We start from the raw sequence: 25,499 nt of genomic DNA on the forward strand, positions 1-25,499 counted from the left end.
TGCCTTAAGGGGTAGCAGGTCTCCTTTTGCTGGAGTTTTTAAGGCAGGGCTGGGCACTCCTCCATTAGGGATGCAAGAGTTTCATCTTGCACTGTGGATCCTGTACTGAACAGGGGCTTGGATCAGATAAAAACCCTTTCTTCCACATTCTGTGGAGGAGACTTATGGGAGCAACTGTGGAGGAGCCAAGGGAGCAACTGTGTTGGGAGCCATTAGAAAGCTCAGTGTTAGAAAAGACTCCTCTGCTTTGCTTGCAGGTGGTCTCCGCGTCTGTCCTCAGCATCTCCAGATGAGGCTGTGAGTTGGCCCTGTCTGAAACATTGCCAAACAATGTTGACAGTACTGAGCTAGATGAGCCATTGGCCTGACTTGATAATATGGCAACTTATTTAAATTAGCCCTTTATTCATAACCATACAGAGTAGAATCTTACTTCTGGGGGAGAGCTCAGCGGTAGAACACCTGCTTTGCATGCAGAAAGTCCCAGGTTTGATCCCTAGCCTCTCCAGGTAGAGCTGGGAAAGACGCCTTTCCAAAAGCCTGAAGAGCTGCTGCCAATCAGTGCAGACAACACTGAGTTGGATGGGTCAAGCATCTGACCCTGTATAAAGCAGGTTGCTACGCTCAGAATAACTGTCACTACTTATATAAATTCAAGTGATATCATTGCAACATTAAGAGGGGCAGAAGTTCATTGGTTGAGACAATCTTCCCTTAAACTGCTGGTTCGTGTTTGCTTCAGCCTATGTGTCTCTTCTTTATAGATCCAGACTCTCAAAGAGCATGCACAGTGCTCTTGTGGTTGCCTGGTTCTCTTCTGTTTACCTGACCTACCACACATTCCGACCGCTCACCTACGGGAAGCCTCCGCTCACCAAAAGTCAGCTTCAGGACCTACGCTGGAAGGACAGCTGGGACATCTTGATCAGCAAACACTAGTCTTGCAAGACGGGCAACAAACCGCCCCCTGGGCAACTTAGCCCACTGATCATGTCTGCAAACACATGTACTCTGATTGCTTGATGTGAGGACTTAGAACAGGGGAGGCCTGTCTTGTTCGCCCACCTGAAGCAGAACGGGACGGCGTCAGCCCTGCTGCAAAAACCTTGCTTACTGAGGTTGTGCAGCTGTGGGTTTTGGCAGGGATGGGTTGCCAGGGTGTTCCCCCATGAAGTGAGAGAAAAAAGAAAGAGTTTGGATTTGATATCCCGCTTTATCACACCCCTTAAGGAATCTCAAAGTGGCTAACATTCTCATTTCCCTTCCTCCCTCACAACAAACACTCTGTGAGGTGAGTGATGCTGAGAGACTTCAAAGAAGTGTGACTGGCCCAAGGTCACCCAGCAGCTGCATGTGGAGGAGCGGGGAAGCGAACCTGGTTCACCAGATTACGAGTCTACCACTCTTAACCACTATACCACACTGGATCTCACAAGTGTGTTGCAAGATCTTGCCAGAAGCTGCTACTGCTCCTCGCTTCTCCCATGGCGGGGGTGGAGGTGGGTACCCGTTGGGGTTAGAGGCAAGAATGGTCAGGCTGTCATAATTCCACTGTTCATTCAGCCTTGCCCATCCTGCCAACTGATGACCAGTTTTGACACCACCTTTTAAACTGAAATGGAATCATAGAATTGTAGAGTTGGAAGGGAACCCAAGGGCTGTGTAGCTCAACCCCTTGCAATGCAGGAATCTCAACTAAAGAACCCATGACAGATGGAGCAATGAAAACCATTGATTTGGAGTCCAAAATTTGGGAGTTGCAGCATTTTGCTATTCTCTTATGCGTTAAGCAACAGGAGAAAAGGTGGCATCAGAACTGGCCCACTTTAAAGCAATATTCCCACTCTTGTTTCCAGTAAACTATAGAGTCCAGGAGGTTGAATATGGTTGGCAGCCGAGTCCATCTCTTGCTGAACCTGGATCAAGTTCTGTGATTCTGTGGCACAGGCAAAGTCTTGTTCCTCAAGAGGAAAGGGTGATGGTCTCCAGAGAATGCAGAGAGTGCAGAAGCACTGCTGGGCAATGTCTCACTTTGGCGTTCTGTGATTAGTCACTGTAAATTATTTTATTTGCTTGTTGGAACTGTATGTGTCATTTTAGAATGAGGGTGGAGCACAATCAGTCAATAAAATGTAGACAAGGGAGGATAAATAATTGGAAGCTGGACAGCTTTTAAAAAAAATAAGAAGAAGAGAAACTTGGCCTAGAGTGCTAACAAAGCAGATGGCACAGAGTGATCTTCAACATATTCTTGTTTTAAACCCTGCCTTTTAGATAGAGCCTTCCTCCTTATGGAGGGAGTTTAATGAACTTTTTTTTTTGCCCTTCACCCTGAAGTGGACTGTTCTCCTATTGAGAGTATTTTGGGAGGACCTTCTCTTACAGGTATTACAGAAGTGGCACCTATACCTGCCTTCTCTGATTCTGCAAGCACTCCAACTCATCTCAAGCAGGGATAGGGAACCTGTTGCCCTCTAGGTGTTTGTTGCCGAACCACAGATCCCATCAGCCCTGGCTCTCCTTGCTAGGGCTGATGGGACTGTAATTCAGAAAACTCTGGAGGGCTAAAACTTACTCATGCCCACATTAGGAGCAGGGTAGTTTAGTATTGCAACAGAGAGTGGGAACCAAAAAGGGCTGAGTTGAGAAGTAGGAATGTTGCCATTTAGAGAAAGGCAGTATATTAATTGCATTAGAACAATTGCTCCCCTAAGAGCATTGCTGATGCCTTTCCTCCTTGGCACTGTGTTAAAACACACCTGAATACTTGAGACCAGCAAACTGCGAAAACTTCAGCTTTTATAGAGGTGGACAAACTTGCTGATGACCAATTAAGCAGGGGCATTTGATTAGCAGGACCTGCCTTCCACTTAGTCCCTTAAGTCCTACGGAAGCAGTAAAGGTGTAACTTAAATTTTTCACACGTGGCTTCCCCGTTTTGGTTTCATTTTTGTTAAATAAATCATGATGCTGTGTAGTATGTTGTGTTGTTGTTCATCTGAGGTTGTATTTACCTAATTTTAAGATTTGGTAAGGAACAGATGATGATGATGTCCTGATATGTAAAACCACCAAATTCAAAGAGGGTGTACTTTCTTTCCCCCATGACTCTGTATCCCACCTTTTCCTCCAAGGAGCTCAAGGTGGCGAATGTGGTTCTTCCCTCCTTGCAGTGACTGGCCCAAGGTCACCCAGTGAGCTTCATGGCTGAGCAGGAATTCAAACCCTGGTCTCCTAGGTCTTTAACCACCACACCATGCTGGACAGTTCACTGTCTCCTCGCTCAGCTGAACAGAGCCTCCATAAACCTGGATGGTTCCTGTTGAACAAATCCTGACAACTACTGTATGATTAGCGTACTTGAAGCCAAGGTAGGATTTGCATTGACCATATTCCTTTTGATCATATTATGGAGGTTCATACACACACACACACACACACACACACACACACACAATGGAGGAAGGAAAAACAACTCAGTCATGTGCCATTTTTCCATGTTTTTTTATTTATTAACAAAGCCAAAACAAACCAACTAACTAAGTCAAGCCTTGCTTTTAGAAAATGTAGAGCTGGCAAGGCCTCACTTTTATCACTTGCCTGGGGGTTAAAATGACTCTATAAAAACCACTGACCAGGTATTTTCCAACGTCAAAACAAGATCTCCGAACTTTGAAAAATGCCACCTGGTAGTGGCAGCGATAGCAGCACAAATGCATTTTAATAGAAAAACATTTTAGATGAGGCAAACACTGTTTACTTAGTGGTGATTACTGATCAAAGAAGAATCTACCACTCGTTAAAACTACAAGTCAACTGGAAGCCATAAAGAGATGGATTCTGCCATTGCCCACAACTGATCTCAGTGGTTGCCCCTTGTCTTGCTATATAGAGAGCGCAGAACTGCTCAGTCAGTTCTCCCTATGTTAGCTAGATGCAGTCTGTGAAAAGGCAGCTGCTTTATATTTAAAAACACACATCCTCCTAAGTCTATCCCATCGTTACCTAGTGGAGTGCGTTATCACCCCCATCCCGGTCCTTGAGAAAGCACCATATAATTGAGATATAGAAGGGGGCAGGCTACCCCCATGGTTGCCAGAAGATAATGGTGATGCTGGATATTTTTGTACTAAAATGATTCTGGCTTTTAAAGCTAATTGCCACCCTTTTCTTCTTTCCCTTAGCAGAGAGACAATACGCGGCAGAAGAGAAATTGCCCACCATTCCACATGGCCCTTTCCTATCTCAAAATATTATGCAAAAGTCTTGCTGTAATGAAATGAATTTGCGGGGAGATAAATTTGACTTTGAAAAGCAGCCTTCTGGCCATCACTCCTGTGTCAAATTATATTGGGGGGAGAGAAATAGGGAATAATTTAAGCACAAAGACAATTTGCTTGCCTGTGGCAGACCCATTTTCTTTCCTAGAAAATTAAAAACCATGGCAGGCAAAGACTAGAGAGAACACCAAAAAAAGGAGCACTTTTCTTTTTAACTTCTGGGGCAGATTTAGGTGCTATCTGAAAGGAGAGAAACTAAAAACAGAAGGCAGTTTAAAACCACAGATTCGTCACCTCTTGGAAGAGAATATGGAGCACTGAAGGGCATCCAAAGGGAACCTTGGAACCGGTCAAAAGTCCAGCTGGTGTGGGAGGGGCTTCCGGCCGCCTTAGTGGGGACGGCTGCTGGACTCCAAGTGGGACCGTTTGCCGGGAGCCAGCAGTGGGCTGCTGTCTACTTGCTCAGGGAAGGGCCTCTTGGAGGAGCGTCCATGCCCGTTCATCGTCCCACGCTGCCACTTGCAGAGGTCACCATTAAGAATGTCCTGGATATGCTGCACAATGAGGTTTATAGCAACTGCCAGAAGAAAGGCAAGAGGTGAATGGAGGAATTAATTATGGGAAGGGGCAAGAGGTCAGTGGCAAACTAAGCACAGGGTCTGGCATCTACATTATTGCTAATTATTACAAAGGAATCGAGGGGCAGGTGGTGGAAAATTCCAGCTAATAACCATCATTTCAGAAGTCTGTGCATCTTCTTTGCCTGAAATGAATATACAAAATGAGCCTTCAGGAGCCTAGAACGGCAAAAATGCCTCTTACCCATGTTGTCCACTCCTCGAGGGATAATCACATCAGCGTATTTCTTGGTCTGGAGATAAGAAATACAACAACTGTGAGTCGATGAACAAACCACCAGAGCTGCCTCTAGTGCCCTCTAGACATTGGTGGACTTCAACTCCCAGCATCCCTGAACGTGCCCATTCTGGCTCAGTCTGATGAGAGCTAGAGTCCCAACCACATCTAGAGAGTTCCAAGTGAGGGAAGGCTGCTCTGGAGACACCTGATCTTTGCCTTTAGGGCAGAAAGGGAGCAAGGAGGCTAAGTCCATGTGGACTTTGTGAAGACGCTTCCTCTTGTTACTGGTGTCATTTATGACAGAGGAATCTTCCTCAGATCAGATTACTGTTCCCTTCTGGGCAACCCTCCAAGAGCCACATTCCAGTGATGGGTGGGACTGGAGGCAAAAGCAGATGGGGCAACCTATAAATTTTACCTTTGTAGAAACTAGCCTACTATACAAACACTGATGCACTCAACTCCAGCACCCAGACAAGTGAGAGGCATCAGTGGAGTTCAAGGAAGCATTCCAGCCAGGGAAATACATGCTTTGCAGCAAGGGCTTTGAGAGATGTAGCCTGGGGGAGTGTTCTGAAGGTCTGCTATGTCTGCAAGGCTTACAGGTTCCCAGGGCTGACTTTTCACAAGCTACTTTGGAGAACACACCCCACCAGCCCCAGCCACCACAGCCAACAACCAGGGAGGGATGGGAGCTGTAGTTCAGAACATCTGGATAGCACCAGGGTTTGGGGAAGGCTGTCAAAGAGGCACAATTATTTCTGGGATGCAAGAAGTCCCTCTGGGTTCCATTCCCAGGTGAGGCTTTGTCCCAGAAGAAAGCGGGGAACCACACAATTAAGCTCAGTGGAATAACACAATTTAGGACACAGAAAGCCCCAGATCAGCATCTCCAGCTAAAATAAATAACCAAGGAGCAGCTGATGGGGAAAATACCTCCTCTCTGCTTGAGACTCAGGAAAGCTGCTGTCAGAATAGACACTACTGAGCTAGATGACCTAACAGTCTGACCTGGTTTAAGGCCACTTCCTATATTCCTAACATGAAGGGGAGGGGGAAGAAACCATAGGTTTGATTCCAAGCCAATGTCTATGAAGCCTCTCCTGAGACAGCCAGAGAGATACTGCGAGGAGGAAATGCTCCTCCACCAGCCTTCCATGCTTCCAAAATGGGCTTGAGAGGGAGGAGGGGGGATAAAAGATTCTGGTACCGGCAAACAGAACTCTTCGAAGGCAGGCTTGACAAACGTTGTGTACTGGGTCAGGATCTGCTCCAGGTCCCTTCCCCGCTTCATATCCCGGAGAACTACAGCCGGAGGAACCAAACAGGGCAGTTTAAAGAGACAAAAGAAAGTCTTTCTTCAAGCAGCACAGAATTACAACCACAGTTCAAGTCCACAAGATGTAGTGATGGCCAGCAACGTAGAACGCTTCAGAAGAGGACTGAACCAATTCATGGGGAATAATAAGGCTATTGATGGCTATAAGCCACAACGTCTATGTTCTGTGTTCCAATGTTGGTGACAATATATGCCTTGGCATACCAGTTGCTGGGAATCACAAGTGCTGTTGGTCTCAGGTCCTTCTTGTGGGCTTCCCATTACGGCTTCTGGTTGACCATTACAGGATGCTGGACTAGATGAACGAATGACCTGACCCAGAAGGGTTCTCCTTATGTTCTTAGTCCAGAACATCTGGAGGTTGGGGAAGATGTAGTGATGTCCTCCCCCTTAGATGGCTTCAAATTTGTGGAGGAGAGGCTATCAGTGGTTACGAGTCACAATGTCTAGGTTCTACTTCCATGGTCTCCATTCTACTACTCCCTAGCATATTTAGAACATTGCTTCCTGTATACCCAAGGGATGAGGAACCTGCAGCCCTCTGGATGTTGTGGGACTCCAACTCCCATCAGTCTCAGCCAACATGGCCAAGGATCAGGGATGCCGGGAGTTGGAAGTCCAGCAACATCCAAAAGGCCTTAGGTTTCCCCATCCCTGACTGAAGTAGCAGCATTCCTCTTCAATGCCTCTGTTTAGAAGCATAGGGATGCGGGTGGTGCTGCGGTCTAAATCACTGAGTTTCTTGGGCTTGCCAATCAGAAGGTTGGTGGTTCGAATCTGCGCAACAGGGTGAGCTTCCGTTGCTCTGTCCCAGCTCCTGCCTACCTAGCAGTTTGAAAGCACACCAGTGCGAGTAGATAAATAGGTACCGCTGCGGTGGGATGGTAAACGGCATTTCCGTGCGCTCTGGTTTCCATCACGGTGTTCCGTGGCGCCAGAAGCAGTTTAGTCCTGCTGGCCACACGACCCAGAAAGCTGTCTGTGGGAAAACGCCGGTTCCCTCAGCCTGAAAGTGAGATGAGCACCACAACCCCATAGTCGCCTTTGACTGGACTTAACCGTCATGGGGTCCTTTACCTTTTACCTTTACCTCTGAAGAAGCATTTCCTAATGAGAAAAGACATCTTTTTTTATCAGGGCTGGGGAATCTGTGACCCTCCAGATGTTGCTGGACTCCAGCTCCCATCAGCCCCAGACAGCATGGCCAATGGTTTATGGGATAGTGGAGGCAACATCTAAGGAAGTTTCTGACCCCTGTGGTAAAAGTGTTTAAATAAATTCCAAGAAACCAGGGGTTACCTCTCCGGGAGAGCCTGACATCTGAGTCCGTATCAACGAAAAGACGGAGATGAAACATGTCCCGGATATCTTGAGTATAGAATACCAGAATTCCCTCAAAAAGCACCACATCTGCAGGGTAGACCATAGTCGTCTCAGGCAGCCTGCAGTGGACATGACACGGAATGGCAAGATGTGGTTAAGAAAGGTCCCAGTGTGACTTCCAAATGCCCAGGGAGAACATCTGGAATGCCATGCTTCCCGTTTCAGCACTTTAGAATGCTTGAGGGGGCTGGGGATGTTTAGCCTGGAGAACAGGAGAACGAGAGGTGATAGGATAGCCATATTCAAAGAACTGAAGGGCTGTCACATGGAAGAGGGAGCAAGCTTGGTTTCTGCCGCTCCAGAGGGTAGGACCCAAACCAATGAATTCAAATGACCTTAGGAAGATCTTTCTGATGGTAAGAGCTGTTCGCCAGGGGAACAAGCTACGTCAGGACGTGGTCATCTTTCAGGGATTCTTTAGCTGCGATCCCTGCAATTGTAGAGGGTTGGACAAGATGACCCTTGGGGTCCTTTCCAACTCTACAATTCTAAGACCACATTTTGCCCAAAAAAACAGGAAATGCATACTGACCTGGAATGGGTCACAAAATCGTACGTTGGAACCTCAACCGTTTGGCCATCCACAATATTCTTCAACGTCATTTGCATTAATTCATTGTCAAAAGCATCTGTGCAATGCAAAAAAATAAGGGTAGCCAAACGAAACTGGATCAGCAGCGGAGGCAGTTTCAGATTTAAGATGCACTGCAAGTCAGGCACTATGACGGTGGTACAAAAGCTGCTTCCACGCAGTCTGATCTCGTGTACTGAGGACCCATGCAGGCGATGTGAATTACTGGTCCCGTATCACAGCAGCAACTAACAAATAGGGCTTTTATTACCTGTTTGACAGGTGGGATGTGGAGGCAATTTCACCTATACAAGGGGGCAAAAGCAGATGGTTCTGTGCAGTGCTAGCCTTGCTCAGAGTAGAACCACTGGAATGGATGGCCTTGACTTAGGTGCTTAAATTTCAGTGGGTCTACTCTGAACAGGGCTTAGCTGGCTGCAACATAAAGCTATCTATGGACGGCATCTTCAAAGGCAAGGTTTTTTTTTAAAAAAAATACAGTGGTACCTCGGGTTAGGTACTTAATTCATTCCGGAGGTCTGTTCTTAACCTGAAACTGTTCTTAACCTGAAGCACCACTTTAGCTAATGGGGCCTCCTGCTGCTGCTGCTGCGCTGTTGGAGCACAATTTCTGTTCTCATCCTGAAGCAAAGTTCTTAACCCGAGGTAATATTTCTGGGTTAGCGGAGTCTGTAAACTGAAGCATATGTAACCTGAAGTGTATGCAACCCGAGGTACCACTGTAAATGAATGCTGGGTTTAATTTTTAAAAATATAGACAATATTTGTTCCCAAGATTCTCCAGATCACAGGCTGGAAAACACAAAGTGAGACTGCTGCTGGATGCCATAAGCATAAAATTTGGGGGGCAGACGTCCACTCTGAGGGAGACCCTCTTTCCCATCCATAGGACTGCTAAGTGTACTGTCTAAAAATTACCCGGCTGCCCCACTGGGTATACCTGGGTGATCAAAGTTGTACTGTCCCTTCAGGGCTTTTGCCTTCTGCTCCGTCGTAAGCACTTTATAGAACCGATCCTGGCTAAGGATAACGACTTTCCGCTGACGGTGATCCACTTCATTTTGCCCCACCAGCTCCATGATTTTCTCACACACTGTCGACTGCCCAGGAGGAGGAGAATTTTGGAACATATCAGAAAAACAAACCCACCTACGCACGTGGTCGAAATTTATCAGCCTAACATACCTAAAACAATGAACGTAGCACTATAGTCCACGAAGGAAGAGGCAGATGTAACCATAAATTTAAACTGAACAGAAGGAGAAGACCCTAGAAACCAGAAACCTTACAGTGCCTGCTTTATCATGCAAAGTAATGAGGGACTTGGGGGGATTTTTTGGGGGGAGAGCAGTGGTGGACCTACATTTTGGGGGCCTTGAAGCTTGAACTGTTATGGTGTGCCCTTCCCAACCAGCAACGAGGTCTGGGTAACCATTCTTATCTTCTTCAGTGGGTTGTTCCACAACAGATCACAACAATTTTCAAAGAAATTGTAACTACTGCACCTCACATTTTGATTAAAATTGCTGTACTGGATTATCTTGCATGTCAAAGTCACTGGTGTGAATAATAATTAAAAAATCCTATGCCTTGTTGTTTTCTAGTTATGGGGGGAGGAAATGAAAAATAGGGGAAATTTGGGGTGTCCTTTTTTTTTATAAAAAAAATGTAAGCTATGTGGACTAAACTCACTTCTGCGCCCCCTCTGGGATTAGGAGCTCTGAAGATTAAGTTTCAATAGTTTCATAATAGATAATCTCTCCCTGGAGACCTAGAGATGTGAGGATACACTGCTCTGCCTCCTTTCTTTTAGCAAATGTTTTGTGCCACTGGGGAAGTGGTAATTCTGTATTGATTTGTTTTGGATGTTTGTATGCGATGCCAATAAAAGGTCTGATGATGATGATGATGATGATGATGATAGATCATCATCTGCCCCTGGATGGTGGAGCAGGAATCACAGGCAAAAAACCACTGTGGAGTAGGCACTAAAAAGTGTCAGACTAGGCCCTGGGAGAGATCAAGGCTCAAAACTTCCCTGCTCCAGCCATGAAGCCCACTGAGTGACCTTGAGCCAGTTCCATAAGTGTCTCAGCCTAACCCACCTCACGGGGTTGTTGTGAGGATAAAATGGGGCGGGGGAGGGGAGAAGAATACACGTGACCCCCTTGAAGGAAAGATGAGATACAAATGTAAGAATATATGCAATATGAGCATCACCATCATCATCCGCGACGTTTAAAGGTGTCAGGAGAGATATAGGGGAAATTCTCAGGGATTTGAAGCTTTTGCAAGAATCGCGCACAGGTTTTAACTGGTCCGCAGTGCAATGCAATGCAATCAGGAGAATTAATTCACATTCTGTTGCTTTGCTTGCAATATCGTTATTTTGTTGTTGTTGTTTTTGCATTTTTATTTTGCACTCTGGCAGGGGCGCGGCGGCCCACGTAGCCAGGGAGCCCCCGCTTACCTACCTTGCCGCTGGCGGTGCCTCCGCTCACCCCGATCAGGAACGGACGCGGGTGCGGCCGCTCCGCCTCCCCGGCGCCCGGCAGGCTGCTGCTGCTACTGTTACTACTACCGCTGCACCCGATGCCATTGCTGCCCGTAGTGGCCATGGCTTGGGCATTGCAGAAAGGGCCGGCCCCGTTTCAGATGCCGCAGCTGCCACTGCCCCAGGACGCACAGACTCCATCTCCCAGCAACCACAGCGCGGCGGGGAGCGCTCCGTCGGCTCACGGGCGGGCCGCGGGGCACGCTGGGAAACGAAGTTCTTTAGCTTCCTCCGGAGAGCTTGCGCAAAGTCGGTTGCGCACGAAGGCGGTAGTGACAAGGGGCGGGGCGGGGGCGGGGATTTCGGGGTTAGGAGGCGGGGCTGAAGCTGGGAAGGAAGCGCAATAAAGTGCTGCAGCACAGGATAATAATAAAAAAAGTTAAATACTTGGAAATCCGAGCAACTATAATCAACCAAATTTAGTTCATTGCGCAGCACCACACTTAAGGCTGAGTACACAGCATAGATTTAAAGTGCATTATTAACTACCACCACCAAGAATCCTGGGTACTGCAGTTTGTTATGGGTTTTGGGAATAGTAGTACTGTCAAGGGATTATCTACAATTTCCAGGATTATTTGGGGGAAATTATGTACTTTAAATGTATGCCATTTAGACTTGTGACATCTAAAAGACTAACAATTCATTTTAGCCTATGCAAATTGTTTATTAAATTTCTATCCCACAGTTCCTTTCAAAAGGAGACCAGGAGTGGCAGAAATGCTATTAAAAATAAAATAAAATATATTAAAAACCATTTGTAACATCTAAAATCATCCCTCATCCTCCAGCAGCTTCAGGTTTAACTGAATATCTGAATAGGACTTGGCAGCAGAAAGTAAAACAGCAAACCCCAAACCAAATTCTGAAGCTGGGGCAGCAGTGGCAGAGCAAGCAGAATTGGAATGGAGTAACCGTCCACTGAGCGCTGGACAAATGCCCTTGCACCATTATGATAGGACTGGAAGCGCCTGCACCTGTGAAACAACTTAAGATGTGGAAGGCTCAGCCAAATAGCAAGCTGCGCCTCCAGGCAACACCCAGTAGTGCAGGATCTTAGAGCGCCAGAGGAGGAAGTGGTGCTGGCCAGAGTGCCAGTACCCTAGAGCCTAGGTGAAGGGAACATAGTTCCGCGTGGCACCTATGGGCAGATTGCAAGGGGAAGGAAAGGTGCTGCTATATAATATCAGTGCAGAGGATGTGGTGCTTTTGGGTGGCCAGTGCATAGCCCAGCTGATTTGTGAAAAACTGGGCACACCAGCCATCCAACAGGTAGCAGAGCCAGGGCTGCCCACCAACCCCTGGTGCCAACTCCAGGGGCCCCATGGGCTTGTGTACCCACAAAAATGTTGCTGTGAGTGCCCAGCCTCTGCTGCTGCTGCCACCTGCCGCCTTACCTCTGGAGCTCTGGTGCTGACTGGGCTGAAGCCTGTGCCTCCATTGTGGGACCTCTGTTGAGGCCTGCTGCAGCCACGGATGTGGTTCTGGGGTGGTTCTGCAGTGGGCCTCAATAGAGGCACCACAGCAGAGGCCCTGTCCCAGTTGCTAATGCAGTGCTGGAGCACGCTTGTGCACTGCGCATCATGATGTGGCAATGTGACGTCACACCGACATGACGGTGTGGTGCGTGCAGAGTACCCACAGTGTGGGGCCGAAGTCAGTGCGCCTGCTACCAACAGAAGGAGTAAAATTTTCGGATCCACAGACTGTGAATTAACACCAGGACAGAAGGTATGGGTTGTTTATCCCAATCAACTCAACCAACCTGATGAGATGATCAGCCGGAGGTACTTACTGGGTGGTAATAACTAACACCACTTGCCCAATTCATCTGCGTACAGCTTAAGTAAGGTGCAGGAATAACAGGATTCTCGACCTGCTTATAGGAAGCATAACACACTACCTGTGTCATACAGTCCTTTATCTTGTGTGTATTATGTTCCCCATATTGCATATAACCAATTTTGGTTTTTTTTTAATGCAAGCAGGTCATGGAAAAGGGAAACAAGCAATTGATGGAAGCAACCTGATAAGCTCTTCTGTGCATGAGCAGCAAGTTCCTTTCTAGAACCGAAGACTGATGTGACAGAGAACTGGAAACAGTCCTATTCCAAAGTGCAAGCTGTTATTGGGGGGCTGAGAGAGCAGAGCAATTAGCAATATGAAGGGAAGATAGCGTAAAGCCAAGGGGTGGAATGTGGTGGAAATGCAGAAGAATTGCAATTGAGGTGGTGTAGGTGGCCTTGCGAAATTCACCCTTCGTCTAATGCCGACTCCTGTTGACTTCATTGCTTGCACGAGAGCTTCTGTTCTTGGAGATGGCCCAGCTGTGGGTTGATTGCTTTGCTGGCCTAGATCATGGGTAAGCAAACTAAGGCCCGGGGGCCGGATCCGGTCCAATCGCCTTCTAAACCTGGCCTGCAGATGGTCCGGGAATCAGTCTGTTTTTACATGAGTAGAATGTGTCCTTTTATTTAAAATGCATCTCTGGGTTATTTGTGGGGCCTGCCTGGTGTTTTTACATGAGTAGAATGTGTGCTTTTATTCAAAATGCATCTCTGGGTTATTTGTGGGGCATAGGAATTCATTTTTATTTTTATTTTCAAAATACAGTCCGGCCCCCAACAAGGTCTGTGGGACAGTGGACCGCCCCCCTGCTGAAAAAGTTTGCTGACCTCTGGCCTAGATCATGGGACCCCCCATGTCAGATGAAGGTAACCTAGAGAAAGGGGAGCTTTGCTGCAGTTCTAAACTGCTGACATGTGCTGCATAGCCTGGCCAGACAGAGATATACAGTGGTACCTCAGGTTACATACGCTTCAGGTTACAGACTCCGCTAACCCAGAAATATTACCTCGGGTTAAGAACTTTGCTTCAGGATGAAAAGAGAAATTGTGCTCCGGCGGAGCGGCGGCAGCAGGAGGCCCCATTAGCTAAAGTGGTGCTTCAGGTTAAGAACAGTTTCAGGTCAAGTACAGACCTCCGGAACGAATTAAGTACTTAACCTGAGGTACCACTGTACCATAATTTTCCGCCTATAAGACGCCCCCATGTATAAGACTATTTTTGCAGGCTCAAATTTAAGAAAATGGGGGGGAGATGGCACAGTCGTTGAGCTTTTTTTTGGGGGGGGGGTTACCCAGGGTTGTTGAGCTTTCTAAAGGGGGGATTGCTGAAAATCGCTCACCCGCATGTGTCCAAAACTCCGCCTCTTGTCAGAAGCGGCCTATCGCCCGCCCAATTGCCGCAGCAACAGCCGATCAACACCAGCCATTGACGCAGCAACCAATAACACATCCAATTGCTGTTGAAAGCCACAGCAGCAACCAATCAAACGTCTACCCTATGTACTATCCATGTATAAGAAATAAACCAGTCTTATACACAGAAAAGTACAGTACTTTGCTGCTACATCCCTGGGGCTTTCTGAAGCTGAAAGGAGGGCTTGGATATATGGAGCAGACTAAAATTGTAATTATTAGGCAGAATCTCTGTGATAAAAATGAATATACTACCTAGACTGTTATTTCTATTTCAAGCAATACCAGTGGTAAAAGGGATAAGACAATTTAAGGATTGGCAAAAAAATTTAGCGAAATTTGTCTGGCAGGGGAAAAGGCCAAGGATAAAAATGAAGATACTAATAGATAAGAAAGAGAGAGGAGGTTTTGATTTACCAGACCTGACTTTATATTATGAAGCTTCGTATGGTTAAAAGATTGGCTGACTTTAGAAAACACTGACCTATTAGATCTAGAGGGCCACGACAATAGATACGGTTGGCATTCGTACCTATGGTACAACAAAGTAAAGGTACATAAAGGTTTTGTAAACCATGTGATTAGGAAATCTTTATATGAAGTATGGGATCGGAATAAAAACCTCCTGGAAAGAAAGACACCGTGGTGGATATCACCAATTGAGGTGTTGACAACAAAAAAAGTAAACATGGAAGGGGAAAGAGTAACATATGAGGATATTACAGTGGTGCCTCGCAAGACGAAATTAATCCGTTCCGCGAGTCTCTTCGTCTTGCGGTTTTTTCGTCTTGCGAAGCACGGCTATTAGCGGCTTACCGGCTTAGCGGCTATTAACGGCTTAGCGGCTTTAAGAAAAAGGAAACAAACTCGCAAGACGTTTCGTCTTGCGAAGCAAGCCCATAGGGAAATTCGTCTTGCGGAATGACTCAAAAAACGGAAAACTCTTTCGTCTAGCGAGTTTTTCGTCTTGCGAGGCATTCATCTTGCGGGGCACCACTGTACTAGGAAAACAGACCAAGGGATAAAGCTCAAACCATATGATCAAACTGAAAAGATGTTAACAGGGTGGCTGCAATACCACCAGATCAGTGACTTATTAAAGGAAGATAAAAAGAGAAATGGGTTCGAAGATAAAAAATCGAAATTCCAAATCGAGTTAATAGACTGTAAAGATAAAATTTTATCAAGAATGTATAGTTTATTGCTAGAATGGTATACAAAAGATGAAGAAGTAAAGGAATCAATGATAAAATGGGCAATTGATATTGGGCATAACATTGAATTGGATGTGTGGAAAAGATTATGGAAGGAGGGTTTGAGATTTACAGGATGCATGACTTTAAAGGAAAACTTGCTAAAAATGATGTATAGATGGCATTTGACACCAGTAAAATTAGCTAAAATGTATAGGAAAAAAGAAAGAAAATGTTGGAAATGTAAAAAGGCAGATGGGGACTATTTCCATATGTGGTGGACCTGTGATAAGGTAAAAAAATTTTGGGAATCAATTTATAATGAACTCAAAAAAATATTTAGATATACTTTCCCCAAAAGACCGGAAGCGTGTCTATTAGGCTTAATAGGAACAGAAATTAAAATAGAAGATCAAAATCTGTTCATGTATGCTACAGCTGCCGCGAGGACCCTTCTGGCCCAAAGATGGAAAGTACAAGACATACCAACTATTCAGGAGTGGCAGGCAAAGTTGACAGAATATGCAGAACTTGCCAAACTGTCAGGGAGGATCCGGGACCAGGGAGATCAAAGATACCAAAATAACTGGAGTAAATTTATTGAATATTTAAAGAAGAATTGTAAAGAGGTCAAGACACTAGCAGGATTGACATAATACCTCCAATGTATAATAGTACTAATATGAGAATGATGTGTGTGATGGAAAGAGGATAAATATACCAGTTGTGGGGAGGGAGGGGGGTCGTGACTCGGCAGAGTCAAAGGGAATGTATGGTGCTATTACAATTTGTTGGAAAAGAATATGTAAGGAAAACAATAAAAATTCACTTGAAAAAGAAAAGAAAGGAGGGCTTCTGCCATTTGTATCCTTGTGTAAAGCAGGGTCTGGTATTCTTGTGTCAAGATCCTTTGGCCTTTGGCAAAACAGAAAAGTAGCTCTGTTTTTGATACAAATGTCTGGGCACATTTTTGCCTCCACAAAGGGAAGAAGAAGAAGAAGAAGAAGAGTTTGGATTTGATATCCCGCCTTTCACTCCCCTTCAGGAGTCTCAAAGCGGCTAACATTCTCCTTTCCCTTCCTCCCCCACAACAAACACTCTGTGAGGTGAGTGGGGCTGAGAGACTTCAAAGAAGTGTGACTGGCCCAAGGTCACCCAGCAGCTGCATGTGGAAGAGCGGAGACGCGAACCCGGTTCCCCAGATTAGGAGACTACCGCTCTTAACCACTACACCACACTGGCTTCCACATGAAGCGTGTGTTGTCCCAACATGGGATGACCTTCTTTGAAGAACCGTAGCTCCCTGGTAGAGCACCTGCCTTGCAAGCAGAAAGTCCCAGCATCTACCCCCAGCATCTCCAGGTAGGAATGCAAGACCTCAAGAGGGCCCACCAGCCTCTGGCCCATCTGTTCTGTGAGTCACCATTTAAATGTGCCAGTATGGTGTAGTGGTTAAGAGCGGTAGTCACGTAATCTGGGGAACCGGGTTCGCGTCTCCGCTCCTCCACATGCAGCTGCTGGGTGACCTTGGGCCAGTCACACTTCTCTGAAGTCTCTCAGCCCCACTCACCTCACAGAGTGTTTGTTGTGGGGGAGGAAGGGAAAGGAGAATGTTAGCCGCTTTGAGACTCCTTAAAGGGAGTGAAAGGCGGGATATCAAATCCAAATCCAAAATACTGCAGAATGCCACAGAGTAGCACTATACTGGGTGCCCTTGGGCACTGTGGGAAATTAAAAAATCAGCTCCTGGACATCATTGGGGGGCAGTGTTGCTGTCACCGCCATGCAGATGCCTAAAGATGGCTCAGACCGGAAGAAACTTTAGGAACCCAAATCAGACTATTGGACCATCCAGCTCAATACTGTCTACAATATCTGGGAGAGGCTTTCAGGCAGGGGGTCTCTTCCATTCCTTCCCGGAGATGCTAGAGGTTGGACCTGGGACCTTCTGCATGAAAAACATACACAGTGCCACTTAGTTGTGGTCTACTTCCAAAGATGAAGTAATATTCTAGTCCCTGTGGTCCTGAAGAGCTGGTTTTAAGTAGGTACCTGGAAAGCTGGCCTTATTCTGAAGCAAACTATTGGTCCACCCAGAGCAATATAGTCTACACTGACTGGCAGTGGCTCTCTGGGGTTTGGGGCAGGGGGACTTATCCCAGTCCTGTTTGAAGCTGTTGGGGATTGAATTTAGGACCTTCTGCTTGCAAAGCAGATGCTTACACCAGTGAGCTACAGCCCTCAAACTTTACTCAGGGACATATTGATTCTGAAGCTGGCCATGGCAATTCGCCTACCACCTGGTTCTCTGGTGTGGGATTTCCCACTGTGGATCGCCCCACCTTCCCCCCATCTCCCACCAGGCAAATGGCCCAAACAGGCCAACCAACAGGAACCAGGAAGAGAGACATGGTAGACAAGCAGGAAACCAGACCAATGGGAGAAACTGGATTTGATTGTCACTTTAATCTTGGCTGACCAAGGCATGCACTGTAAAATAGGATGATATTCAAGGCTGGGTTCTTTAACCACATTTATTGTCACTTGCTTGAGTGTCTCCCTCACCCCTTTCTCTTTAATATATAAAAAAGTAACAGGTTTGGACATTTTTACAATCAGGATTCAGGGTGGGTGGGGTAAACCATAAATATACACCATCAGACCGAGGGAGGCTGGTTGGCAGAACAGCAAAGTCAAGGAAATTTTTCAGCAAGCTTGAAAATGCAAGGAATGCCTCATCTTTTTTGAAGCACAGAGTCACAACTTGAACTGGAAAAAAACCCCACCACCTCTTCCTCCCTTTGCCCCCAATGCCTTCGCCCCCACCCCAATTTAACTAAAACCCCATCCCTGCCAAGGAAATGACTGTGAGAGCACCACAGTACATTGTGCTGAAATTAACACAAACCAACAGTTGGATTCTCAAGCTGCGTATTTTTTTGCAGTAAATGCAATTTTTATGGGTTCAAATTCCAGCACATATTTTTCTTTAAAAAGCTCCAATCCCTAGGGTTAACAATCATTTAAAACTCTCACCTGTCTACCCGCCCACCCAATTCTGAATGGAGCAAGGGTTAGAGGAAAGTCTGGAAGCCTTTGGTCTACAACTCCCATTACCCACCACCACCATGTAACCCCAAGCCGGCTACAGGGGCAGATGGGAATTGTGGACTGATAACCTCTAGCAGGCCAGACTACAACTGGTGGGGCGTCCCTGGCTCTATCCACTTACTCATGAACCAAGACACAGGGGCAAAGGCTCACCTAACCCTTCGCTCCCCAATGTGAAGTGCAATTAGGTGACTAATAGTATCATTCTGAAGCTGCCAGGGTATGAAAGCTGCAGATTCTGGTGAGGGCCAGAACCCCTCCAAAGGCGGTAGAAATGTAAGGACCTTTTTAGGTCCACCTTAGCTGCAAGACTGAGGGCAAATACAAAACATCCAATATTTTCTCAGGGGGGGAGTCCTTCACCAAACTCTTCTCACTCCAACCCCAGACCTCCTGATGTCACTGGCAACTTGCACAGGAGGTTCACCCACGCATGCCCATCTGTGGCAAGTTGAAATGAAAGACACACACAAGGGTATAAACGGCAACATATTGCCTGCTGCAAAACACCCTTTAAATTAATAAAACAAAATAAAGTAAGATGAGCTGCACAGTATTACACTGGAAGATTCTGCAGAGAAGGTTGGGGCCAGGTGAGTAGTCTGCTTTTGCCCAGTGGATTTCCTCCTCCCAATTTTATTCACAGGACAAGGAAAGAGAAAGAAGCCTCTGCCTCAATAGATATCAAAGCCACTGGCTACAGTTAACAAACTGAAAAGCAAAAGTCATTCCCAAATCCTGGGCAGGCAAGTCAGGAGTCCACATCTTGAGCCCAACTTTCAACAAATTGCTTTCAAGATTATTTGGCATCAAGAAAAAAAACCTGCTCTGTTTAGGCCCCCTTATATTAAAAAAGAGAGAACGTGAGCTGGTTTGGATTTAACAATCCTAATTTGCTAAACCAGCAGTTCATCATAGTTTCTTTAAACTAGGCTTGGGGAATTTTTGGCCCTGTAGATGTTGCTGAACTACAGTTCCCCTCATCCCTGGCCACGCTTGCTGGAGCTGATGAGAACTGTCTTCAGCAACATCAGGAGACCCCAAAGCTCCCCATGCCTGCTTCAAAACCCAAAGCTTCCTGATGACTCCAAAATGTTGTGGTTTAATCCTTGGGCTCCAAATTTGATGTAAAAAACCAGGATTAAATCCTGGCCGCAGTAATATTCCAGCTGCAACAAGAAACTCTGGTCTAAAATAACCATGATGGAAGGGTCAAAGGCACAGGAGTGAGCAAGTGGGCACAACACTCATTGCCGGGCCAGTAAAGTTTTATTAAACCAGGATCATTATCTCTGAGCTGGCCCCCATATCAGCCGCAGCTCCTGTGAAGGTGACCTGTAGCCAAGGAGATGCTTGCTTGTTGCTCAGACCAAGAACCCAGTGTGACCTGGAAGCTGTTTTATGTAAGGTGAAGACGCTGGCCTGAGGTGGTTGATTTCAGGTGCCACAGTGGGTTAGCAGAATGAGATGGACAGATATGACTCATTTGGGGATGAGAAAATCCACTGGGAAGTTCTTCTGCAGAAGCATCAATGAAATAAATGGAAGATGCGAAAGAGTGTTCTGATGCAGGTCTCTCCAACCTACTTAATTTGAGGCAGCTTTTCAACTGTTTTGCTCCAACTGGATGGTGCAACAGCTCCTCATAGATGTGCCCTCCCACCCCAAGTTCTCACTTTGGTTTTAGACACCACCCCCATCTCAGCCTGATGCTTCCAGACAGCCAAGTATTTTGTTTGCTTTGTTTTCCTTTACGCGTTGCTTAGCACTTTGAAGTTTCTTCTTAAAAACCCCACGGGCCACTCAGTCATGCATCCTTAGAAAAAGGAAAGGAAACTGATGATGTTGCCTAGAGGTTCGTATTTACAGACGGTCTCATTTTCTACATGTTTACTGCATTAACAGCTAGTACCATCGCTACAATAAGGGCCCCCATAGCGAGTACAAGGGGGTGGATGTCACAGAACCTCAACAATTCCAGATTTCCTGAGTCAAATAAGAGTAAAGAGAATAAAGGTGAATTTGGGGAAGATCCAGGTGAATTTGGAGAAGATCCAGGTGAGTTTGGGGAAGATCCAGGTGAATTTGGAGAAGATCCAGGTGAGTTTGGGGAAGATCCAGGTGAATTTGGGGAAGATCCAGGTGAATTTGGAGAAGATCTAGGTGAATTTGGAGAAGATCTAGGTGAATGTGGAGAAGATCCAGGTGAGTTTGGGGAAGATCCAGGTGAATTTGGAGAAGATCCAGGTGAGTTTGGGGAAGATCTAGGTGAGTTTGGAGAAGATCCAGGTGAGTTTGGAGAAGATCCAGGTGAATTTGGAGAAGATCCAGGTGAGTTTGGGGAAGATCCAGGTGAATTTGGAGAAGATCCAGGTGAGTTTGGAGAAGATCCAGGTGAGTTTGGGGAAGATCCAGGTGAATTTGGAGAAGATCCAGGTGAGTTTGGAGAAGATCCAGGTGAATTTGGAGAAGATCCAGGTGAGTTTGGAGAAGATCCAGGTGAATTTGGAGAAGATCCAGGTGAGTTTGGGGAAGATCCAGGTGAGTTTGGAGAAGATCCGGATGAATTTGGAGAAGATCCGGGTGAATTTGGAGAAGATCCAGGTGAGTTTGGAGAAGATCCGGGTGAATTTGGAGAAGATCCAGGTGAGTTTGGAGAAGATCCGGGTGAATTTGGAGAAGATCCAGGTGAATTTGGAGAAGATCTAGGTGAGTTTGGAGAAGATCTAGGTGAATTTGGAGAAGATCCAGGTGAGTTTGGGGAAGATCCAGGTGAATTTGGAGAAGATCCAGGTGAGTTTGGGGAAGATCCAGGTGAATTTGGAGAAGATCCAGGTGAATTTGGGGAAGCAGTGACAGTGGTGGACATACTGTCCAGAGGGCAGCTGCCCATCTTGTTCCTTTTCCACATTGGTGATGGGGGCCATTTGATTGATTAAATATCCCTGTAAACATGTAAGACTTTGCAAGGGTAGAATGTTACTTCAGTCTTTTTTCCTTTTTTCTTTTCCTCCCAGTGTCTGTGGGTGGGGAAGTATTGTGAAAAATGGTTCTCCTCGGTTATGACCTTGATGGCAACTCATTTTTCATCCCTCACACATGCTAAATGCCCATTGGGCGAGACCATGGGCACGTCAATACATGGCTCAACGCAAGCTGCAGCAACTTCGCTTCTCTCTCGTCGTGTTGCAGTGCGAGGAGCGCAAGAAAAAAAAAGTTCAGATTTGGCAAAAGTGGGAACACTCTGGCACTAAAAAAACAAACAAACCCTGACCCCTTTTCCTGTGTGCTCCCTTTTCAGGCAGAAAAGCTCATCTATGGCACTGAGGAAGGAGAGCAGGACGCTGCTTTGGTGACTCTCCCCTGCGGCCTGATGGGAAGGGAGCCCACAACTGCCGCTGAGACAACTCAACCCCTGGGCTGGGCCCAGGAGGGGAGGAGGTGGGGGGATATGGCCCGGTCACAGGTCCAAGTCTCATAGCTGCCGTCTGTGCAGGCGCCCAGTGATCCTTTTGCCCATGGCCTTCATTAGCTTCCCCTCTAGGTTTTCTCCTCCCTGTCTGTCTTCCGCCTTGTGATGTTTCGAGGCTTGATTTTGAGCGAAAGTTCCCACAAGGCCTCCTCCGCCAGGTGGTCGCTGAAGTCATTAAAAAATGAGATGATGTCATCATTCCGTTTGATGTCGTAATGCCTGCAGCAATGAGAGAGAGAGAGAGAGATGTTTTATAACAGAAAGTGCCGCTTTATTCAGGACTGCCCCCTAGCTGGAAGCCAAAAGAATGCAATGTTCAATTCACTGCCTCCCCACCCCAAAAGGCAAGGCTCACTGATATAACCAGAACATAAAAATTCTGCAAGCCAAGCATCCAAAATCCTGTGCTAAGAGAAGTCAGATACTGTGGTCTGTATAAATTGGACAGATTCACCTAATTCCCCCTCCTTCACTATCTTCCTTGGCTGCTTCTGAGGGTGCAGTAAATGTCTCCAAATGGTTAGGCTAAAATAAAAAGCAGTATCTTATACAAGGCTACTATAGACGTAATCCCGTAAATGTCTACAACACGACAAGCAGCCCGGTGCATGGGGAAGGTGGCGCCCCTCACACATCAAGAGGTATTTCCTGTCTTCCAATATACATGCAGGTCCTGCTTACCAGCCACAATGCATTTCCTGGAAATTGTTTGTTAGGCGAGTGCTTGCATAACAAGTCCATGATTTCCATTGATTCTTATGGGAACATTTCTAACCCATGATCTCTCTCTCCCCCCTCCCACCATGGCTTCTTCCTTAAATGGCTGCAGTCAACCAGCAAAGAGACAAAAGAAAAACTCCCCTGCTGTCTGATTTGTCCAACCTCTCTCCCTGTCTCCATGGCTTTTGCCTGAAAATGGCTGTTGGTGACCAGCAGCAAAGTTGTGGCTAATAGTTTCTGGTTTCAATCGAGAGGACAGTGAAGTGAAGTGTAACTCTCCACCCCCCACCCTTTCATAAAATGCCAGTCTAGACAAGTTTCTTGCTCTTTGCTATAGTCACACATCGCATGCTCCTAGTCCTCAGGTGTTCATAGGTGTGCACAATGCAAGAGAGCAGTGGGTACCACTTACACTTGCTGGAAGCACCTCATGCTGTCCAGGATGTTGAACTGCTGCCAGCGCTTGGAGAAATTGACTTTGCCATCAATGTAGTCCGGATTCCCCAAGTGGACAAAGGTCAAGTCTTGCAGTATGAGACCTCTGGAGAGAAAGAGATGTGAAAGTGGAAGATGAAATGACAAATGTGTTCACATAGGTCTATTAATATCTCTGGGTCCAACCCAGAGGGCAGGACTTCAGTTACAGGAGGGTAGATTCCTGGTGAACACCAGGAGAAATGTCTTGATGGGAACAGCAGTTTTAAAAGGGAACTGTTGACCTAAAGCAGGCGTGGGGAGCCTTTGGCCCTCCAGATGTTGCTGAACTACAACACCTATGACCCCTGGCCATGCTTACTCGGTCTGATGGGATCTCTGCTCCTGACCTGGAGGGATAGTGGTCTCTCATTTGCTGTGAGAGATTCGGCCAGCCATCTGTTGGTCATGACCTTCCTCTGGACTTCCCCAAACTGAGCAGCAGGTGAGGTGGACCAGATGGATTGCAAGACTTCCCTTGCAGCCAGCAGTGAAACCCCAGAGAATGTTTGTCCGTGTGAGCTACTCACAAGTAAGGTATGCAAGGCGGCTCCACCTCTGAGAGGGCAGCTCGGTATGCCCGGAAGGAGGAAGAACTGTCAATCAGAGTGCAATACTCAGCCAGACCCTGGCAGGAGACACAAAACATGGAGACATAGCATGAATTGTCTGAGAGACTGAACACATTTGGATGCTCCACAAATCCAGGTGCGTCGGGAGGCAAAAGATGCACCTCTCTGTATTCTGCTATGGGACACAGAAGAATCTGGCACCTCAAGAACCTCATTCCTGCCAAACAGCAACAAAAAAGAAATAGCAAGTGGCTACTAGCTCTCATGGTTGTGGTGAAAAACTGAAGGGCACGCACTTTACTACACAGTGTTTCCCATCAACAGCTGATGACTGGTGGCAGCCCATCTTGTTACTGCAATCCACTGGAAAGAAACTCAAGAGCTTGCGCTAGACAAGGGATACCACCTTTTATGGAATATTGAGATTATACAGGAGAAATCACGCACATTCCAAAATATTGACAAGGAGGATTATCAGCACCAGACTCTCTTCAAATGGTGTGAACTCTTTTATTTCTTACACAACTGTCTGCTCAAGCTTGGGATATCTGGAATTACATCTGACTGTAATATGCTGTGTTCTTCTCTTTCATGTATACTGAAATTGTGGTGATCCAAATGTTTAATGTTTGGTTTGTTGTTTTATAATGTGGATGGCAGGAACAGGGAAGTTGCTTAATTTGTTTTTTTTTTTTTAATTATGGTTTCCTCCCTTCTTCCCCCACCTCACTCCTTCTTTCTCCCTTCTTTCTTTTTCCGTTTTGCTCTTCTCTTTTGCTATGCTCCTGTTGTCATTTTTTATGTACCGTCACTGTTGAAAATACTATAAGAAGCTATTTACCAAAAAAACAAACAAACCCCAAACGAGTTGACAACTGGCAGCAGAAGGCATTGAGTGGTTCCTTTGAAAAGCACTGCCTTTAAGGCAAGGTGTACATGTTAGCCAATGCAGTACCCTCCAGATGTGGTTGGGCTACAGCTTGTCATCCCTGGCTGGCTAGGCCTGATGGGGTGGTGGAGGAGTCTAACAACATCTGGAAGGTTTTGTTCATACAAAACATCTTCATCTGCTTCAAGGAGCAAAGACTGAAGTACCAGGGAAGAGCAAAGCGGGAGTGAGCTCCTCTGTGGTATGCAGAGTGTGGCTTCTGAATTTGGCTAGACAGCTGACTTTACCTTTTGCAATCCCACACAGAGAAATATTAGTAGAGTAAAAATAGCAAAGTTGCTTATTTTAGGAAGTGCATTAACTTGGACAGAAAAGACTGTAGTTTTATGCTAACTAACTAGTCAAGAAGAAACAAAGGCAGCCACGCTTGCTCTTTGTTCTTTCTAGTGCTGGACTTTTAACTTTTGGAAACATAGGACGAAAACATTTTTGAAAAGATATATATTGAAAAACCGACCTCTGAGGTTTGTTTCTGCCACTCGAGCCTCCGGATGGGTGCTGAATCCAGGGCAGAGAGTATAGCCAAGTAGGAGTTGAAGTTGTTGAGCTTTCGTAAGTGCTGGAGCAAAACGGAAAAAAGAGGACGAAGGGTTGGAGGTGTTCCAAGGTGTTCTGGGGTGGGGGGAGAAGGTGGCAGTGTGGCATAGTAGTTAGAATGCTGGGCTTGGGCCTTGGAGAGACCAGCATTCAAATCCCCACTTGGGCAGGAAGCTCGCTGGGTGGCCTTGGGGCAGCCACTGTG

At 46.4% G+C, this 25,499-nt stretch overlaps 4 protein-coding genes across 14 annotated transcripts in view; 2 read left to right on the top strand and 2 right to left on the bottom strand.

The window, feature by feature from the left end:
- Positions 1 to 4,017, top strand: part of POMT1 (protein O-mannosyltransferase 1) — a 28,275-nt gene extending 24,258 nt beyond the window's left edge. For all 4 annotated transcript variants that reach the window (XM_080990209.1, XM_080990211.1, XM_080990210.1 and 1 more), the window contains one exon: positions 765 to 4,017. In XM_080990209.1, the coding sequence (XP_080846335.1) occupies positions 765 to 939 (175 nt within the window). In that variant the 3' untranslated portion in view covers positions 940 to 4,017. The remainder of the gene's footprint in view (positions 1 to 764) is intronic.
- Positions 3,489 to 11,146, bottom strand: UCK1 (uridine-cytidine kinase 1). The gene is made up of 7 exons (XM_080990213.1): positions 10,927 to 11,146; positions 9,393 to 9,552; positions 8,393 to 8,489; positions 7,777 to 7,919; positions 6,349 to 6,443; positions 5,103 to 5,151; positions 3,489 to 4,857 (listed from the first exon to the last, which is right to left on the bottom strand). The coding sequence occupies exons 1-7, from the start codon at positions 11,068 to 11,070 to the stop codon at positions 4,670 to 4,672; spliced, it is 876 nt and encodes a 291-aa protein (XP_080846339.1). The 5' UTR covers positions 11,071 to 11,146; the 3' UTR covers positions 3,489 to 4,669.
- Positions 11,147 to 12,618: 1,472 nt separating this feature from the next.
- On the top strand, positions 12,619 to 21,439 carry LOC308468893 (uncharacterized protein; the record flags this gene model as incomplete). The annotated part of the gene is made up of 6 exons (XM_080991363.1): positions 12,619 to 12,690; positions 20,509 to 20,670; positions 20,755 to 20,817; positions 20,860 to 21,111; positions 21,175 to 21,258; positions 21,301 to 21,439. 6 exons carry the CDS (start codon positions 12,619 to 12,621, stop codon positions 21,424 to 21,426), a joined length of 759 nt encoding a protein of 252 aa, XP_080847489.1. The 3' UTR covers positions 21,427 to 21,439.
- The window catches only part of RAPGEF1 (Rap guanine nucleotide exchange factor 1), a 109,426-nt gene continuing 105,176 nt past the window's right edge, over positions 21,250 to 25,499 (bottom strand). For 7 of the 8 annotated variants that reach the window (XM_080990582.1, XM_080990584.1, XM_080990581.1 and 4 more), the window contains 4 exons: positions 25,215 to 25,316; positions 23,767 to 23,864; positions 23,175 to 23,303; positions 21,250 to 22,261 (listed from right to left, as the gene is read on the bottom strand). In XM_080990582.1, coding sequence (XP_080846708.1) covers positions 22,111 to 22,261; positions 23,175 to 23,303; positions 23,767 to 23,864; positions 25,215 to 25,316 — 480 coding nt within the window. In that variant the 3' untranslated portion in view covers positions 21,250 to 22,110. Of the gene's footprint in view, positions 22,262 to 23,174; positions 23,304 to 23,766; positions 23,865 to 25,214; positions 25,317 to 25,499 lie in introns of those variants that run through there. The other variant, XR_013981649.1, reaches the window with a different exon arrangement.

This window comes from Podarcis pityusensis (genome assembly GCF_964106645.2).
Source record: "Podarcis pityusensis genome assembly, chromosome: Z".
NCBI classification, from domain to species: Eukaryota; Metazoa; Chordata; class Lepidosauria; order Squamata; family Lacertidae; genus Podarcis; species Podarcis pityusensis.